Source organism: Erpetoichthys calabaricus, chromosome 2, assembly GCF_900747795.2.
Source record: "Erpetoichthys calabaricus chromosome 2, fErpCal1.3, whole genome shotgun sequence".
Lineage (NCBI taxonomy): Eukaryota > Metazoa > Chordata > Cladistia > Polypteriformes > Polypteridae > Erpetoichthys > Erpetoichthys calabaricus.
Window position 1 is genome coordinate 334,363,455 of NC_041395.2, and position 16,386 is coordinate 334,379,840.

A 16,386-nucleotide genomic window follows, 5' to 3' on the forward strand; every position below is an offset into this window, starting at 1 on the left:
TCTTGAGTGACCCCCTTCATCTGCCTTGGCCTTGTACTGTACCCATAAACCAGTGGAATGGTATTCAGTAGGTAAAGGCGCTATATAAAACCTTAGGTTTCTCTTATGTGTATTCATTCTCAAGTTCAATTTATTTACCGTGTGGTGCTGACTGAGTGTCTTCACCTGCCATTTCTTCAGTAAGAACAATTGTGCCGTGTCTGTAGTGTACCCTGGGCTGTTGCTTATTCTGCTGAGGCGCTACAAGAAAGTGTTGGGTGGTCCATTCGTTCTCCACTGCTGACTTACTGTGGGATTTTGACTGAGCCCCTTCATCTGCCTTTACCAAGTACTGTATATAAAAAGCAGTGGAGTGGTATTCAGTAGGTAAAGGCGCTATATTAGACCTTAGGGTTAATTGATCATTCTCAAGTTCCAGTTATTTGCTATTTGCTTGTATGGGTCTCTTTTCCTGCCACTTCTTCAACTTCAGAAATCTAAAAACAATTTCACCATATCTGTAGTGTGCCCTGGCATCGTGTCCATTCTGCTGAGGTGCTATATACAGTAAAAGTCAGTTCAACCTCCAGCACTAACTTACTGCATGGTCTTCAGTGAGCCCCTTCATCTGCCTTTGCCATGTACTGCACAAATCAGTAAAATGGTATGGTAAGTGCCATCTCAACAAATCATACAATGCCATTTATTTCTTTTACAATTGGCACAGAGGTGATGGTGAGTCAGGCTCTTGGTTTGAACTGGCATCCTCAAAGGGTGTGGTCCATTCCCTTAGACACTAAAGCCACTGGTATTAAGTTAATGGGGAAAATCTCCTTCTAAGAAGTATTTGACCCGTTTCTGTTTCCTTGTTGCAGGTCTGCTGATGTTTGCCATCACTCATATCCTGTACTCCTCAGCTTTTGGGATGAAGCCCCTGAACCTGCCGGTGGGGCTGGTCATCATCATGGTGTCTGGTGTCTCCTATGCCTTGCTCTACTCTTACCTGGCTGGACCGCTCACCTACCTGGTTGCCGTCTACATTGGCATCATTGCTTTTATGGGCTGGCGGGCCATTGCAGGGGTCCAGCTGGCCAACGACCTGTGGACTTGGACCAAACTTTCAGCCTGTTTGGGCGCCATGTTGTTTATGGTGTCGGATCTCACAATTGCCGTCAACAAGTTCTGTTTTCCAGTGCCCCATTCTCGGGCCATTATTATGGCCACGTATTATGCGGCCCAGATGCTGATTGCATTGTCTGCTGTGGAGTGCCAAGATGAGGACCACAAAAAGAAGATTGCTTGACCGGCCAGGTGGGTTTCCAGTGCAGACCTGAGGGGCTGCCATGTTGAACTTGTGGACCCTGCAACTGCCGCAACTCCTACTTCAGTCACTGTTCATTCCAAAATTGTTCAGCCCCTCTTATAACAAGGGGGAAGGGCAACGTCATTTAAGGCAACTGTATGTGGAATGTTGGCAATCCATTAACCATTTCAAGGTGCTTCAGAGGCTTTAGTGCCCATCTGCTGCCACCCTCAGGCCTTTCTTTTCTTTCTGTAATGTCAGCCATCTTGCTGAGGTAACTTGCTTAACCACAAATCATGGAAATGTCAGGTTCTTAACTTGGTTTGGCAGTGGGTTCACTTTAACCTCCTGATTTCCGTCATTTCCATCTCCTCATCTTGATGGATCATGTTGCCTTTTACCTCGACTAATTCCCCACCCTGCCCCCCATTGCTGGTATTTATTATCGTACTGAAGCTTAATTTCCATATTCCATAATTGCTCTTTTCCAGGGAAAATGCTGTGTGCGTTCAGTGTACTTAACTACGCTTCTGTTGGGGCGGCTTGTCAGTTCTGTGCTGTGATGCGCTAATTTGGCTTTTCATACGTACTGTAGTATGGACAAAGTGCAAAACGTGCAACCTGTGAAGTGCTGGCATTGAAGGGGAGGCAGGGGATCCCCTCTAGAAGATTGGTGACAGAGCTCTGGGGGGGGACATCATGTAAATGTAAGACTGGCTGGGATGGCTCACCCACTTCCCCCAACATAATCTTTGGGCTTGAAAGGCAACTAGACGTTAATTAATATAACACCTTTCAGAGTCGACCCCGTTAAAAAAAAATAAACAAGAATAAAACACAGTAACTTTGATAAAATACATAGATATGAAGTGATCTACAGTGTACACTGCATGGGCACTGTGCAATTTAAAACAAGCAATATGGGAAATAGAGCTTAAAGTACAAGTGCTGATCACCTTTTGGGAAGATCTACAGTGTGGGCCCATTTCCCTAATGCTAGCAGACCCTAAAAAATTCATTTAGACACACCTTATGTGGGAAAAGTGTGAATGCAGACAAGACGATCGGCGAATTTGAGAATCAATGTAGGGTCTCCCAGGCTGTTAGAAGTGCCGATCACTGTGGGTGAGTTTGTCGGGAAATCTGGGCATTCGCAGATTATAGGGTAGTAGGTGAAGAATCGAGATCCAGAGATTTTCTTTTGTAGTGGTTGACCACCTTTTTATGCACAGTACTGGAAAGTTTTTTGAACCCTTCAAGGTGCTATTTAGAGAAATTGTAAGAAATTTAAGTCTTAATGAATATATGATAGAACTTTGCTTCCTCTGGTCAGGCAGGAAATTTGAAGAATAAGAGTGAAGCACAGTTGGTAACTGCCCTTACTTCTTTTTGTCTCTGCCTCCATTAAGTTAGTTTGCTGCATGGTGACCTGAACACTGAGTTTGTTGTACAAGGGTTCTTAGATCTGCCTGGTTGGTTATCATGCACAGGGAAATTCTGCCAACTACGCCACTGTAAAAAGACAGGTAGGACAATACATGAAAAGAGTTGGGGTGCCCAAAACAGTAACCTCATTGAATTGCAAGGATGAAAGAACTAATAAAAAATAGAAAGACTGAGGGTCTAATAACATGAAGGTGTCTTTAGCGATAAGGTCTGTCCTCGTTGGTAGCAGGGTCCAAACTGCATGCTGACTTCATGGTTGATGCTCTTTGTAAATAAGGCCCAGACTGAAAGGGGCCAAACGTTTGGAGGTGGGGTGGAAGTGATGTCACGGTTTGCCCATGTTTTCTTCCTCCATTCTAAAGTGAAACTGGTGGTTATCGACTGTGTTTCAGTCTTACCATTTCCCGTGTTTCCTACCTGACCAGAGTCAGTGAAGTGCTCTCGTGGGTTGTGTGTGTGACAGTATAGAGAATGAAGACTTCTGACATTTTAGTAGTCCGTAATATTTAACATATATAATATACTGTGATAAATTAATTCAAATAACACGTTGGAAAGTTTTGGGGATTAGCCCCATATAATCTCGTGAATCAGATTTGGTCAAAGTAAATTGGAAAAACAACAAACATTCGATCTAACATTGGTGTGAGGATCGTTTTTATACAGAAAAATGGCTGAAGGAAATGACGTGGCAGGAAGTTAGTGTGAACCGGAAATTATGTCATTATGGCGGGACCGGAAGTGACATCATCTGAGTTGGCCAGGAAGTGACGTTATTATGCCAGGGCTTGAAGTGACGTCATCTGAGTTGGCCGGAAATGACGTCATCTGCAGGAGTTGGAAGTGATTTAGTGGAGCCATTTTCTAGTAAGATTATTGTTGATGGTGGTTGTGTATTATTTTACCCACTGTCATTCATTTTACCCACTGTCTTTCTTTCATTCATATGTTACGTAGGCACGTACCTTTTATCTTTGGCAATCTCATTCTCTAACCAGGCCTCAGGAGCTAACTAGCGTAACACTGTCCACCACCCCTTTCATTATTCCGGCACATTGTTGACATCCGTGACTAACAACAACGTACTAAACTGGAAGGTGGTCTACGCATGCGTGGAATTCGCGGACAAACAAAGATCAAGATCCAAATGAAGATTATATAAAAAGATTAGTTAATTTAAAGCACAACAATTTGTTTAGTTTGAATGTCTGTGTTTTGAGGTGTGACTGGAGTACTACAGTCTTCAGTAGTATAAGCCTGGAGGAGATTCTTAATGCAATGCCTATGTTTGAGCTGTCTCTCTACTGCCATCTAGTGCTTCTTCTTCTAATTCATTCATGGACAAACAAAGATCAAGATCCAAATGAAGATTATATATAGAGATATATGTATACTGTATATGTAAGAATTTTTTTCATTTAATGTGGGAGCCCCTTTTTGTGGAACCAGGTTCAGCTGCTCCATTTGCGGTTTTGCACCATATGGCCCATAGTAAATCCAACAATGGAAAATTTCTGTGGTGCCCCCCTTCCCTTGATGCCCTACACATGTGCTTATTTTACTTAATGATTAATCCACCCCTGCCAGGCCATCTGGAGGAGATATAATCCCCCCAGCAAGCTCTGGGTCTTCCTCATGGTCTCCTCCCAGCTGGTCATGTCCCTAAAACCTCCACTGGGAGGCATCCGCATCAGATGCCCGAACCAGCTCAATCGGCTTCTCCCGATGCGGAAGGTCCCATTCCAACCCTCTTCCCCGATGTCTGCGCTTGTCACCCTACCTCTAAAGGACAGCCCAGCCACCCTCATGGAAAGCTCATTTCACCCGCCTGTACCCACCATCCCATTCTTTCGGTGATTATGCAAATCTCATGACCATAAAGGAGGGTAGGGACACAGATCGCCTCGTAAATGGAGAACTTTGCCAACTACTTGCCTTAATACATCTTTAAATTGATTGCGTGCACACATTTGCTTTACCCCCTGGAGCAATTATTCCCTGGCTTGCCCCACTTTCATCCTACCTAGGCTCTTGCTCCATGCAACACAATTGTGGAATCGCTCTCAGTTCACAAAAACGAATCAATGAATGGGAAGGCGATTGTCTTAGCATCAAACTACCAATATATGAAAGGTAACTGGCGCATCATTGGGACCAAAGGGCATATTGCAATCGTATTACTGTATATACATGGGATCTGCTTGCATTTTAGGTTGTGTTACTAAAATGGAGGTCTCTTGTTGTCAAAATGTTATCTGTCTGTATATTTAAAATGTGTTTGTTTGTGCATCAGTGTATTTAGCACAACTTCATGCCTTCACTTTGCCTCGTTTCTGTTGTGCAAGATAAGGGATCTAAACTAATTTATTATTCTTTTATTAATTCTAAGCCCTCTCATTATTATTGCCAGGGTCTTCTGTAAATTAAATTTATTTTGTTTAGTTATCATTTTTTTAAGCTGGACATTTATTTTTACTTTTTGTACAGAGCTTTTCCTCCTATAAGACCCTCCCCATACGTTGCGTCACACATAATACCTCTTTCTACGTCTGTTTTTTACCATGATATGGAAAAAGGATGGAAATGTCTTAATAGTAGGTGAAAGCATCATGTCATAACAGGCTCTCATCCATTAAAATGTCCCCTTAGATAAAAAAAAAAAAAACCTGTAAAAGAGGGCAAGACAAATAGTGTGGCGACACAGCAACTCCGAATATTATAAAGGCCCCAAAAAAAGGTGTAGCTTTTCAGCAAAAGAAACGTCACTAAGGACACAAGTCTGAGATCAGGCTGACTAAAATGGTGACACTTCCAGTTAAGTACGGGCCAGGCAGGAAGAGGTGTGTCCCTAGGGATGGGGGTCGGACACCGGAAGTGACATCAGAGGTTGTTGGGTTGTAAGTCTTCTGGTCTGTAGAGGGAGGAAGAGAAGAGGTGTTAGAATACGGCGCCTCCGTGTGGATGGGCAAGGAATTACCACCACCAGAGGCTTTAAGCCAGGGGTCCTCAGTCACAGTCCTGAAGGGCCGCGGTGGCTCCATGTGTTTGTTCTAACCCGGTTGTTTAATTAGAAAGCAATTCTTACCAATAATTTAATTTGATGGCTTGTTAGTGCTTTAACTCTGCTATGTCTGGTAATTCTCACATCCTGAATTCTCTTCCCCTTTCTAAGAACAAATCACCAGGACCAGATAATATTTATCCTCGTGTTCTTAAGGAGGCTAGTGAGTACATATATAAACCCTTGACGCATATTTTTAGGAAGTCACTGCGCACTGGAGAGATTCTGAAGGACTGGAAAATGGCAAATATCATCCCATTATATAAAAAGGGTGACAGGGCAGATCCAAGCAACTATAGGCCAGTAAGCTTAACGGGCATCACAGGAAAATTAATGGAAGGAATTATTAAGGATAAGATCGAGCAACACCTGGCAAGGACAGGAGTTATTCTAAGCAGTCAGCATGGGTTCAGAAAAGGGGCAACAAAAGGATACGATCAAAGTGGAGCAGATGATACTATTTATCTGGACTTTCAGAAAGCATTTGATAAGGTGCCACATGAGAGGTTGGGCATCAAATTAAAAGAAGTGGGAGTTCAGGGTGATGTTTGTAGATGGGTGCAGAATTGGCTCAGGACACAGGAAGCAGAGGGTGATGGTGCGAGGAACCTCATCAGAACTGGCTGATGTTAAGAGTGGTGACCAGCAGGGGTCAGTGCTAGGGCCGCTGCTATTTTTAATATCTATAAATGATTTAGATAGGAATATAAGTAACAAGCTGGTTAAGTTTGCAGATGATACCAAGATAGGTGGATTAGCAGATAATTTGGAATCTGGTATATCATTACAAAAGGACTTGGATAGCATACAGGCTTGGGCAGATTTGTGGCAGATGAAATTTAATGTCAGTAAATGTAAAGTATGACACATTGGAAATAAAAATGTTAGGTTTGAATACACAATGGGCGGTCGGAAAATCGAGAGTACACCTTATGAGAAGGATTTAGGAGTCATAGTGGACTCTAAGCTATCGACTTCCCGACAGTGTTCAGAAGCCATTAAGAAGGCTCACAGGTTATATAGCGCCTTGATGTGTGGAGTACAAGTCCAAGGAGGTTCTGCTCAACATTTGTAATGCACTGGTGAGGCCTCAACTTGAGTACTGTGTGCAGTTTTGGTCTCCAGGCTACAAAAAGGACATAGCAGCACTAGAGAAGGTCCAGAGCAGAGCGACTAGGCTGATTCCAGGGCTACAGGGGTTGAATTATGAGGAAAGATTAAAAGAGCTGAGCCTTTACAGTTTAAGCAAAAGAAGATTAAGAGGTGACATGATTGAAGTGTTTAAAATGATGAAGTGAATTAGTCCAGTGGATCGAGACGGTGACTTTAAAATGAGTTCATCAAGAACACGGGGACACAGTTGGAAACTTGTTAAGGGTAAATTTCGCTCAAACATTAGGAAGTTTTTCTTTACACAAAGAACGAAAGAAACTTGGAATAAGCGACCAAGTAGTGTGGTAGACAGTAAGACGTTAGAGTCTGTCAAAACTCGACTTGATGTTTTCTTGGAAGAAATAAGTGGATAGGACTGGCGAGCTTTGTTGGGCTGAATGGCCTGTTCTCGTCTAGAGTGTTCTAATGTTCTAATATCATCCAAATGATTTTGAAGTGCTAAAATGGAGGAGTAATTCTCAGTCCTTCACTTTTTTCTCTTCACTTTTCTTCCAAGTATTTAATTAAACTCAATAGTGCCTGATAAATACACACACAGAGGTGTAAATGGTAACAAGCTAAATGGAAAAATGCTGCTCTCTTTTGTCATTTGCATGTTATTGCTAATTAGGAACCATTAAAATACAGCTGTTTAAGACTAAAATAAGCAATAAGGGTTCCAAATCCTAAAGAGGCGAGACAACTAAAGTGAAGCAGAAGTGTTACTTGAGCAATAACGGATTTCTTAATAAGCAACTGGGTTGGAGCAAAATCCTGCAGCCATTGCGGCCCCCCAGGACCGTGACTGAGAACCCCTGCTTTAAGTTGCCCCCAAGGCACACATGTGTGACAGTATATACACATTATATAGATGTACAGTATATGTTCCCATATACTATATGGCCAAAAGTTTATGGACACCTGACCATCACACCTATGTGATGATGTTGGACAGTCCATTCCAAAACCATGGATATTAATATGGAGCATCCAATTCCCACCCCCCACATACCCTCCCCACTTTGCCCGTGAGAGGCACTACATTACCACCACCAGAGTCTTTAAGCTGTCCCCAATACGCAAATGTGTGACACATCTTTCAGTAGGTACAAATATGCGGTTATACATATTTCCTTTTCAAAGAATTATACCTTTAGCCCGAATAAAGAATTGAAATGTCTCTTTATAGAGCACATTTTTTCTATGAATGTAAAATTTAAAAGAAATAAATATCAGAGGATTGATTATTGATGATAAAGACGTGAATGGAATTTACAATACTTTATACTATTATAAACAAGTTATAACAAAGTCATATTGAACAAAATGGAACACACCTAGCTCTGGGTGAGTATGTGTGAGCCTTTACAGACAGATCCACAAGAAGAGTTTCAATGTTTATTAAAATAAAGTCCACTTTAAGTCTTTCAAATCTTTCAACTACAGCAGGGACACATTATCTTCAATATGAACAAATGTCATTAATGTTCTCCTATTTGTAGTTTTTCTTTTTAATTTTGTTAAATCATTGACACAAGGTAGTTTGAATTCTAGATTAAAGAGTTGTATTAAGGGGAAGTTAGCAGCGTTTTGTCCGCTTTAACAATGTTTTCCGTTTTTTCTTGTGGGAGACGTAGGGCTGTTATTAGTTGTTTTGCTGTACATCACAATTTTTTGGTAGTTTTTTTATCTCAATCGTGTAACGTTTTGGGACAGTCGATGCTTTTCTGTTGGCACATGAACTTTTAGAAAAGGTCCATGTTTGAAAACTACAGTTGATACACAAACATTACCAACCATCTGTTGTCTGAAAATTGTAAAAGTTCTGTTGATACACGAGTGCAGGAATGACCACAACACAACTTTGGGGTCATCCCGTTTATTGTCCGGAGACAAAAGCAAAAACAAAAGAAAACGCTCCTTGGCGTGCATCCCGTAATGCTTTAAGACAACGTTGTTGGGCTGGATGCCCAAGTCATGCTGTTAGCGGAGCAATGTCAAGAAGGTTGCTCGAGCCAGTAAATGACGCCTCCTTCTTAGACGCCCGGGTTTTAATGGTAGCTGAAACAGAAGGGGCGGTTGAGTCAGTTGATGTCACATGACAGCTTCTCGGCACTGTGGAGTGTTAGCGGCAGCGCCCTATCTCATCACAGCGGGTTATTACATACCTTGAATAAGCCTGCAAGGAGGTCCTCCGACGCGCGTGCATGACAACATATATTGAGGAAAATATCGCCAACGCTTCTTTGAAAATGATCAAAGTTCTACTCATGCATGAACATTGAGAAAAGATTGTTTGAATATTACATCAGTTCTGTTGATACATGAATATTACTAACTAACAATTCTTTTGATATACACATTTTGAGAAAAATATCGCAAAAGATTGTTTGAAAAGTTCTGAAAGTTCTGTTGGCACACGAAAATTGAGGAAAATATTCCAAAAGTCTGTTTGAAAATAAGATCTGCTGATTCACAGACACTGAGAAGTTACTGTAAACAATTCTTTGAATGTTCTGAAAATTATTTTGGTGCACAAAACATTAAGAAATGACCACAATTGTTTGACAATTGCGAAACTTCTGTTGATACACGAATGTCGAGGAAAATATTGCAAAACAGCTTTTGAAAATGATGCGTAAACATATCACAGAAACTACTACAAGATTATGAGATGTCTGTTTTTACTCCTGCTGGTAGTGTTTTAACTACAGAACGATGTGAACGGCCAACGCTGTGTGGTTGTATCACTTTTGGTGTAAATCAGAGCTTTAACATTAATCACGTGTCAAAAGAACGTTGATTATTTTCTACGGTATTTTCCCAATGTTCTTGTATCAATGACACGGTATGAATTGGATGTACTATGCCAACGTGTCAGTTTTGGTATAAGTTAGTGGTTGTTGGTGGTTATTGTAGTTTCGTAACTGCTGACAAAGTAGTAAGTGAAAGTTTTCCAAAAAATCCTTTTGTCCAAAGCTGATGGCTCAGATGGAGAGGGCAATGACAAAGGATCACCCTTGCCCTTTCCGTGTTTTGCCATCAAACTTCGATCACCTGTGAACAAATTAATAACCAATCACATGTTCTTTTTCATGGAAAGACATTCTCATTGGTCACAATCTTAATACATAATTTGCCAGTCTCCTCACTCACTCACTAATTCACTCACTCACGTCCGTCCAAAGCCGAATGCGCAGTTGCCTTCTGCGCAGCTGCCCGAAAAATCTTACGAGACCGACATCGCGGCAGGCGGCGGATTTACGGCCGTGAAAATTCAAAGAGAAAGGCGATTATGGCCGCGAAAATTGAAAGAGAAAGGCGACTTCGATTAAAGCTCCAGAGGCCTGAAAGGCGATTTCGACTACAGCTCCAGACCTAATTCCGCATTCATTCAATACACCTATATTAGGTTTGTGGTACGGAATGCGCAGTCGCCTTCTGCGCACGTCGCATTCTGTGCATGTCCGAAGCCGAATGCGCAGTCGCCTCCTGCGCAGCTGCCCGAAAAACCTTACGAGACCTACATCGCGGCAGGCGGTGGATATACGGCCGCAAAAATTCAAAGAGAAAGGCGACTTCGATTAAAGCTCTAGAGGCCTGAAAGGTGATTTCAACTACAGCTCCAGATCTAATTACGCATTCATTCAATGCACCTATATCAGGTTTGTGGTGCTTATACTTACTACTATTGCACTTGTGCCCATTTCATCTTATGTTGTCGAAACGGGCTCTTTGTCTAGTTATGTAATAAAACACTGCATTGGGTAAAATTAACACAAACCTCTGCATCACCTGTCATGGTCGGGGTGGGGGGGGGGGTCCTCCATTATAGCCCATAAGAGCATAATGCAGAGGTTAGAGAGAAGGTGCGGAGCATGCGCTGATAACACATTGTCGCACCCACCACACAACGAACCACCCAGATTGAGACCCGAGTGCAGCGGGTGACACCTCAGCACCACACTGAATCATTGTAAGTTTTTTTTTTTTTTTTATACAGTGGCTGGAGTGCCAATCCAATGCAGCATCAAGAAAGTGTTGTCTAAAAAACAATGCCATAACCAACACATACCGTATGCGAGTATATTTTTAGTTCTCAGAAGACCCTATTTCAGGCATACATTCCTGCCCCCACAACATGTGCCAGGGCTGATGCATTGCATGCTGGGAATGTTGAAGTGAACTCTTCCTCAAAAGGCCCAAGTATTCTGAGACGAGCCTCAACCAAAGCTGCCACCCTGCAAAGGGCGCAACGGAGAGTGCAATTTAACAGGGTGCAACATGGCCAAAGGGGTCTAAGAGGGTCATTAAATGATGTAGCTTTGTGCCCATTGGCACATACCAGTGGGTGATGTTTTTTTTAAACCACTTTAAGTGTTACAATGGCAATTTCCCAAAGCAGATGTTGTTACAAATTATGATCTTATTATAATCAAAAATGGAATGGTATTATCTTTTTCAGTATAAATGATTGTAGAGCAGTAGAATTTGAGCCTTCTGCATTCGGCATTTTGTGCTGTGCCTGAGTTGTATCAACGACAGACTGGGCTGGTCCTTCAAGAGAGGCTCCAATTGCAGACATGTTGGGTGAGACCCGACCCGAATGGTGTCCTATCATGGTGATTCATGCATATGACTCTTCTTTTATGACTGTAATTTTATAAATGATCACTGTTTATTGTTGTTGCTGTAGCAAGAGTGCTGAGAATGTGAATTATAATGCAAACGCAATGCAAAATTTGAACCTCCACCCCAGGGGCTTCTTTTTTCCTTTTTTTGGTGTTTCAGATTAGCCAATGTTAAAATGTTAGCTGTCAGGTGGTCCCATGGGTCTGAAACTGGAAAGCTCCGGAAAAGCATACCACTTTAGGCCAGTGGGCCCACCACACATTGACAGAAGGGATAAATAAGGGGGGGGGGGGGCAACAATACTTAGGGAAACGAAAAGCTGCCATCTGACTAGAAAAAGGTACTCAGTCAAGATGGGTCTAGCTGCAGACCTCCACAGCTCTACGATTGGTTCAGTAGCTCTGCTGGACAGCCTATTGGATTGCAGGTCTTTGTCACTTGGTTTACTTGACGTGAGTCAGATAACATTCCTCTCAACTGTATTCTTAACCACAGTGTAACGAGGCATTATCAGTGACGTATAACAGAAAGCGACAACCTCCTCAAGGGTGTGGGGCTCTGGAGGTCTGCAGCTGGAGTCTACTGACTCAGTCGGTGGCTTTGGACATTTGAGACCAAGTCTGGGACTTGCCAAGAAGATGTCACCAAAATCCCTGCTGGGAACTGGACACTGTGTCCATTGTTTCCACGGGTTGTCATTTAAGGGAGCGCCCTGTCATACTTCTCCTCTTCAGTTACAGGGGACCCCTCAGAGGTTCCCCCAAGCATTTCTGGAGGTCACAGAGGCCGTTAAAAGGTACAAAATTTCCAGAAGCTTACTTGTGTTTGGGCTTGCATGCTGACCTGTGACTCTGACTTCTTTTAATTTGGTATTTGGATGACCGTGGCCTGTTTTTTTTATAATGGAAACACTGTTCTCTTCAATATCTTGAGCTGAAAGTGTAAATGGGAAATTAAAAGGCTTCTCTCAAGTTAAAAACTGGTTGGATTTGTTTTATTTCATATGGGGGGGTGGGGCATGGAGTGTTGTAAGTGCACCTATGAAGCCAAAGAAAGGGCTGAATATGTAGTGTGAGTCGTGAACAAACCTCAGTGCTGATGTGGAAGATGAATGTTCTCTTCGTTCCCTTGTACTTATCCATGTCTGAGAAGTTAAGCAGAAGGAAGCTTTACATTTTGTAAAAACATGCTTTGCTGAGCAAACAGAAAAATATTTGTCCAAAGGACTCAAGGTCTAAGCATTCCACACATGAGTCTGCCTTATCACGTTTTCCCTTAGCTTACATCTGAACGCCATAACAAAGGGGCCAAGAAATCAAGTTGCACAAGGGGCGTTGAAGGGGCTCAAGGATTGTGTATAATAAGTGTCGACTGTTGCATTTCATAATGATATTAAATCACGCATTCTAGGGGTATAAAAACTTTGCCCCACCCAACAGACGGGGTTCAGAAGAGCCCTGACGCTGTCAAGTAATATTGATTGCCTGCTTTTCTGAAACTCTGCTCACTGTGATGATGAGAAAACAAAGCTTCTATATGACCACACCTGCTGTCTTGTCTGAAGTCTTCGTCCATAGTGAGCAAATCCCCACATGAGTAGTGAGCGGGTCAAAGTTCAAATCCCAAGACTCCATAGTCCATTGCTGGGCATACTTGGCTACTCACCCGCACCCATTCAGCCCTGTGCTTTGCGAGGAGTGAAACGAAAATTCCCACTCAAAACACACAAACTCCATGAAGACGGTAACACGTTGGGGATTTTAAACCCGGGGTTCCCAAGCTGTGCCAGTCAAGACTCGAGAGGTTGAGTGTAAATTAAAAGATTTGTTTTTTTTTTTATGAAGATTTATTGGTAACTAGCTGAAATGCCCAGCGTTGCCCGGGAGGAAAATACAGTTTGGTTTTTTTTTTAATAGTTTGAGAAAAATATAATTAAAAAAAAAAACACAACTTTAAAAATAAAAATAATTAACAAACAATGAAGACTCACTAATGTCCTTGTCTTGCGGTCTTGTATATATATGTTATCATCCAGTTGATGCTCGGAAATCGCCAACTCTATTTCATTTCAAAAGCAACAGGCGGGCATGGTGGTGGCGCTCAAACATACAGAATGCTGGCAGTCACCTCCAGTTCGCCCTCTGGTGGTCATTCCGAGTGTCAAGTGGATGGTAACTTGCATACAAGACCATAAGATCAATACCCAGAAGGGGGTGGGGTTAGGGTTGAGCAGAGTGGTGGCTCTGAGGATAGGGACTGCACTGGAAATCGGAAGGTTGCCGGTTCGAATCCCGTAAATGCCAATAGGGACTCTGCTCTGTTGGGCCCTAGAGCGAGGCCCTTAACCTGCAATTGCTGCGCGCTTTGAGTAGTGAGAAAAGCGCTATATAAATGCAAAGAATTATTATTACAGTATTTTTACTCGACCAATGAGAAACGTGTACCAAGTTTCATGAAAATCGCTCCAACCATTCGGACGTGATGCTGGAACATACATACATTGTGGAAGCTGGCCCGGACACAGACAGGCGGACAGCGATGGTTCACTCAACATTATTATTATACATAGCTAATATTTACAATAGTGACACACACAACCCCAAAACTCCCCCAAAGTCCAGGCCTTCTCAATAATTCTCTCTCTCTCAGGTCCGCCTCCACTCCTCTCGTCCTCCCGACTCCAGCCATCGAATGGAGGGAGATGGCCCCTTTTATAATCACCCGGATGTGCTCCAGGTGCCTCCTGATTAGCTTTCGCCGGCACTCCCCAGTGTGGCGGAAGTACCGGCTGCGTACCCGGAAGCACTCCGGGTGTTCCTGGTCTTCTTTCCCTCAGCACTTCCGGGTGTGGCAGAAGTGCTGAGGGCCAGGGCTCTCCAGGCATTGGGGCGACCCCTGGCGGTGACCATGGGCCCCTATAGAGTTGAGCTTCCAAGCTCAGTTCCTGTGGTCCCCAAAACCACCAGGACGGTCGCCCCCTCGTGGTCTGGAGGAGGCGTAAGACCTGCTCCGGTCCTCCTGGGCGTCCCGGCTGGGTACCACCCCCAGCCACTCACCACAACATACATATATTAACTTATATATAGATGCCTGAAGTGTGTGGGACTCAGTTACTCTTGTGGTCTTTGCTGCCATCTAGTGGATGGAACTAAATAATACATTTGAGGCCATTTTTCGAGAATTGTAGGTTGACAGCCACTTTCAAAGAGCTGATGAGTTTTTCTAGAATTGCCACAGTGTGGGTGTGCCATCCTACAGAGTTGGTACCTCAATGAGCCCAGTTGGCGAGCAAACACCTCCATGTTTCCACATCACGTAAGGAAAGCAAGTGGTTTTTAAGGAAGGTTGGGTGGGTTACTGGCTGGATAGATTGTTAGAGCTTAGAAAAGCATTTCTGAAAATGGATGGATATTGAGAGGATTGATTGCTTTTTTTCTTTTAAGTTATCCAAAATTTTGAACATCTGAAAGTTGGTCGCTGCTACCTCGCAGTTAGAAGACCTGAGTTCGCTTCCCGGGTCCTCCCTGCGTAGAGTTTGCATGTTCTCCCCGTGTCTGCGTGGGTTTCCTCCCACAGTCCAAAGACATGCAGGTTAGGTGCATTGATGATTCTAAATTGTCCCTAGTGTGTGCTTGGTGTGTGTGTGTCCTGCGGTGGGCTGACGCCCTACCTGGGGTTTGTTTCCTGCCTTGTGTCCTGTGCTGGCTGGGATTGGCTCCAGCAGACCCCCGTGACCCTGTAGTTAGGATATAGCGGGTTGGATAAAGGATGGATGGATGGATGGATGGATGAAAGTTGGTTCCTTCATCAGATATCCTTGATGCTCCCAGCAGCAGTTTCAGCCTATCTATCTGGCTCTGTGGAAAAGCTGGGTTCAAAAAAATTAATCAGTGTATGGGAAAGGTGGTTGTCTTAAGTGCCTTGAGCATGGGAAAGATGCTATATAAATACAATTTTTTTATTATTATTACTAAGGGGGGAGTTTGCACGTTCTCCCCATGTCTGCGTGAGTTTCTTCTGGGTGCTCTGGTTTCCTCCCACAGTCCAAAGACATGCAGGTTAGGTGCATTGGCGATTCTAAATTGTCTCTAGTGTGTGCTTGGTGTGTTTGTGTCTGTGTGTGTGTGCGTGTGGGTGTGTCTTGCGGTGGATTGGCGCACTGCCCGGACATTTGTTTCCTGCCTTGCACCCTGTGCTAGAATGGGATTGGCTCCAGCAGACCCCCGTGACGCTGTAGTTAGGATATAGCAGATTGGAAAATGGATGGATGGATTGTTGGTTTTACTTGTCTGGGTGTAAGGGAACTACTTAAAATTGACGGAATAGAAGAACCTACACTGTCAAATACCACTTTCAGGAGCCAAGGAGGAACAGGGTGTGATGGATATGTGGAAGGTTTCAGATCTGAGACATCTTAACATATGTGAGAAAGAGAAATAGGGTAAAAGTTTTTTTTAAGGTAGGGGTACCTGCTGGAGTAGCTACTACAGTGCACCCCTGGAACATAAATGAGCAAGGGTAGCCGATATTGTATTAACAAAGAAATTCAAGAAAATATCACAACCAACTGAGGATACTTTACCACTGCCACTGACGGTGGGTTGGAGGTTATTAAAGCACTTATTGCATTGAAAATGACTTTTGGTTATTGCTTAGAGTTCTGCTGAAAGAGTTCCGTTTTTGTCACTTCAGACCAGAGAATCTTTTCCCTGGTGGTCTCAAAGCTCTTTATACTGTCATATGTGTTTTACTCAAGAGTTTTCTTCTGCCTAGTCACTCCACCATAAACTGCTGCTGAGATGGTCATCCTTTT

The 16,386-nt window shown here is 43.1% G+C and overlaps 1 protein-coding gene across 2 annotated transcripts in view; it reads left to right on the forward strand.

Moving 5' to 3' along the window:
- Window positions 1-16,386, forward strand: part of tmem86a (transmembrane protein 86A) — a 141,352-nt gene that overhangs the window by 77,577 nt on the left and 47,389 nt on the right. Inside the window, exon 3 of one of the 2 annotated variants that reach the window (XR_007934194.1) lies at window positions 855-6,335. Coding sequence is in view for 1 of the 2 variants with exons in the window: in XM_028796046.2 (XP_028651879.1) it covers window positions 855-1,282 (428 nt within the window). In the remaining variant the exon portion in view is untranslated. Of the gene's footprint in view, window positions 1-854; window positions 11,695-16,386 lie in introns of those variants that run through there. The other variant, XM_028796046.2, reaches the window with a different exon arrangement.